The sequence below is a fragment of the Galeopterus variegatus genome, unplaced genomic scaffold (genome assembly GCF_000696425.1).
Source record: "Galeopterus variegatus unplaced genomic scaffold, G_variegatus-3.0.2 Scaffold2880, whole genome shotgun sequence".
Taxonomy (NCBI): domain Eukaryota; kingdom Metazoa; phylum Chordata; class Mammalia; order Dermoptera; family Cynocephalidae; genus Galeopterus; species Galeopterus variegatus.
This window is the reverse complement of record NW_007728991.1, coordinates 260,925-264,553: the sequence shown is the minus strand read 5'-3', so window position 1 is coordinate 264,553 and position 3,629 is coordinate 260,925. Positions and strand designations below refer to the sequence as shown.

At 50.6% G+C, this 3,629-nt stretch overlaps 1 protein-coding gene across 1 annotated transcript; it reads right to left on the bottom strand.

Moving 5' to 3' along the window:
* Positions 1-1,191: 1,191 nt before the first annotated feature.
* LOC103599176 (transmembrane protein 11, mitochondrial-like) lies at positions 1,192-3,422 on the bottom strand. The gene is made up of 3 exons (XM_008583275.1): positions 3,359-3,422; positions 2,717-2,733; positions 1,192-2,133 (listed from the first exon to the last, which is right to left on the bottom strand). Exons 1-3 carry the CDS (start codon positions 3,420-3,422, stop codon positions 1,573-1,575), a joined length of 642 nt encoding a protein of 213 aa, XP_008581497.1. The 3' UTR covers positions 1,192-1,572.
* Between the last annotated feature and the right edge of the window lie 207 nt (positions 3,423-3,629).

The following is a 3,629-nucleotide window of genomic DNA, read 5'->3' as shown; positions in this document are numbered from 1 at the left end:
TTCCAGGCCAGGCACAGGGCTCCCTTTCCAAATCTGGGCCTGTTACAAAAACATCTACCATTCCTGCCCAGCAGGCTTGGAAGTCAGCATTCAGACAACTGAGGAGTGTGGACACCTGGATTTTAACTCACACTGTAGTCAAAATGAGGTATGTTTGTCTGGGATCACTTTTGTGTGGTGAATGCAGTTACATCTTTACCACTGTTCCAGATGGCCAAAGACTGCCACGTAAACAATCGTGTGCACCTAACACCATTTTGCCACCCAGCAGTCACTAATCACCTTTGAGTGCCCTTGGAATTAAGCCAAGTTTCTTAAACTTTGTGGGCTATCTTTTTAAATCTCTGGTTCTCCCTTATAAAAAAAAGGCCCAACCATCCCCTTAAGCCCCTTGAAGCCTTCCCGTGCACCCCAGGTTAAGCAGCCCTTTGTTGCTCTGTGGCATCTGAGCTTCCTGATGGGTCCTTTATAACTAGGTGAAAACTCAATTTGGTTGTCACTTAAAGATTATCCCCTCAGAAGGAAATGTTGTATGGCTCTTTAGGGATGAGGGAACAGAGGCTTTAGGAAGGTAGCAGTTAAGGGGATAATCTTCCATTTATCCCAAGTCTTAGAGGGAATGTGGAAGACGACGTGCGATATGCCTTTCAGTGTGAGAGAAAAGCCCAGGACTCAGCTCCTGTGGAACAGGAAGCACCAGGCCGGGGGTGTGTCCAAGACTGCTTTGAGGGCTCTTCCTTTGGCCTAGGGCAAGGGGTTGAACTCAGGGTCCACATCAGGAACAGCTCTGGTGCTTTAAAAATATACATACAGATGTTAGTTTCTGTGTTCCCCTAAATCAGAATCTATGGAGAAAGAGTCCTGGGCCCCCAAATTCCCCAACTGAACTCAAATGGAGACTTTGTGACCTCTAGGCCTTGTCCCCTGATCCCACCATGTCCCTCAACAGCACATTAGCAGTGCTGGCCTTGGAAATGATGAGGACAAGGAGCCAGGAGACTGCTTCCGGGCAGGGTTTGGCCTGAGGACCACCTCGGATCTAGGCCCATTCTTGCTGCAGTGGTGACACCAGGCTGCGGCAGAGATCAGGGTGGCTTCCACAGTGCCTGCTGGTTCCATGTGCAGGCTACCACCAAGAGCAGATGTGCAACAGCAAGCTCCAGACAGTGTCATGGACAGAGAACAGCAGGAGCCGAAATTCTCATAATTTTAATGGTCGATAGCTTCTGGTTGGCTCTGGATGGTACAGTTAAACAACATACTTAAAGACCCCCACCCCCCAAAGCACGTTCACACCCCCTCAGTAGCGTTTGCTTTCATCAGCACTCCACTGCCCGGTCAGACTTCCACAGCCTCAGACCCCCTCTTCGGTTATGGAAATCCACACCTTAGTGTAATGAGTTGAAAAATCCCTTGGTACACCCGTGATCTGTGTTATTTTTAAAAAATAACAAATATTAAACCAAACACCTTCCCAGGCTCACAGAGCAAAAAATGTTACTGTGGCAATCTGAATACTCTGTTGTCACCCGTGGGCTGGGTTGTTTTGCTTCTCTCCCTGTTCTACTGAAATCATACTGCATAGAGTTCGTAAATCTTCTTTACACAGTACACCAGGGCAGCCAGTGCTATCGTGTTGTGAAGTCTCTTTCTGTGCAGGTCGTCCTTCCGGACCAGCACCACAGGGGTGGAGGAGGTGAGTGTGTGCAGAGGCAGGCGGGACAGTTTATAGGCGTCGTACTCCACTTGGTACTTGCAGCATGGGTCAAACTGCCAGGAGATTCCGTAGAGGGCACAGCAGGACAGGCTCAGCACACCAGCGGGCAGGGAGATGTAGTGGGAATAATCTAAGGGTAATGCCAAGGGGGTGAAGAGGCAAGCGGTGCCCGCCAGCACAGCCGTCTTGTGCAGGCAGTTGCCCACAGTGATCCAGCGAGCTGTCTCATCACCGATGCGGGTGGGCTCGATCACAATGTACTTGTACTGGGCTTCCAGGGCCTGCTCCAGCTCGTACTCAAACTGGTCCTGGGCGTTCTCCCCATTGTAGATCTCATGCACGATGTAGCAGTCTGTGGCTGACAAGCTTACCCTTTTGATGGAGGGGATGGGAGAGAGAGACACACAATAGTTAGGCTGAGAAGCACTTTACTATGTTCCTTTAAGCCACTGAGGGAAGTCTGGGCCTTCAAGCCTAAGCCCACAAGGGCACATCTCACTTATGTTATTACCTCCTTTAGAACCTAACACACAAGACAGTAAGGATTTTTTTTCTGAAAGAATAAAAGTGATGTCTGACAAGATGGCAGGTGGGTCATCTCTGTAGCGGCTCTGGCAGCTGGCCTGATGCAGTGCACTAGCAGGTCTGTGCGTCAGCAAAGCAACCCAGGGGCAGAGGCAGCCTTCAGCACACAGTCGCACGCACACAATACAGCTGACACACAAGGCCAGCAGCAGGAAGCTTCTCTCGGTTAATCAGGGTAACTGCAGGAGGGTTTCTTTGGTGGAAATCAACAGACCCCTGGACCAGATCATGCTAAACACCCCACCCTTTGCAGAGTTCAAAAGCAGGCATCCTTGGCCTGAAGAACAAAAGATAAAAATGGACCACTTCACCTTGGGTGACTAAAACCCAATCCTTCTGGCCCTTCCAGGAGGACTGCACAAGCCCTCAGTGCCCTTCACAGGCTGGGGCCACAGCCCACTGGATCTACCTCACCACCACAGAAAGGGGTCCTGGCCAGAACAGGAGATCAGGAACACCAGCCCACTGCCTGGGAAAAGCAGACAACCCCTCAAGAACAGTAGTGGCTCTCAAATTTAGTGAGCAGAAGAGACACCTGAGGGGCTTCTTAACCATCCACCCCAGAAAATGCCACCAATCTTGACCCTGTAGGCCCAGGACTCTGTCTCACCAGAAATTGTTTCATAGAAACCCACTTCAAGGGCCGAGCCCGTGGCGCACTCGGGAGAGTGCGGCACTGGGAGCGCAGCAGCGCTCCCGCTGCGGGTTCGGATCCTATATAGGGATGACTGGTGCGTTCACAGCGCTCACTGGCTGAGCGTGGTGCGGCCAGTCTCAAAAAGGACAAAAAAAAAAAAAAAAAAAGAAACCCACTTCAAGGAGCTGATCTGATCCCCAACTTTCCCCCTGGAACAGAATGGACAACATGACCCTAACCAGCTAAAGAGCAAGCCAGAACTATACAGAAGGCTCAGCTCTGCATCCAGGCCAGACAGCAGCCTGGCCTCAGCCCCAGCAGTGACCAGGGGTTGAAGTGGCATTTTAGGTGGTTTGGGGATTCTTGGTTTGAGGCCTCTCCAGTACAAACTTCCCACCAAAAGCAGAATCTTTTCAGACCTGTGAGGGACAAAGCTAAATACAGGGCTTGTTCCAGCCTGATGAGGTCTTTCCGAATCTCCATACTGTCGTCCAGCATATACTGTTTCTCCTAGCCTTACACTATCCACTCATCTGACAAGAAGCCTTCTCTGTCCCAGCCTCTGACAGGGAACTGCTAGACACAGCTCTGGAGGCTGGATCAACATTTTTAACCCACATTATTACTATCCAGGCTGTGTAGAACCATTTTGTGTTACAGGCCTCAGTGAAAAGACCCTTCCCCTCAGCA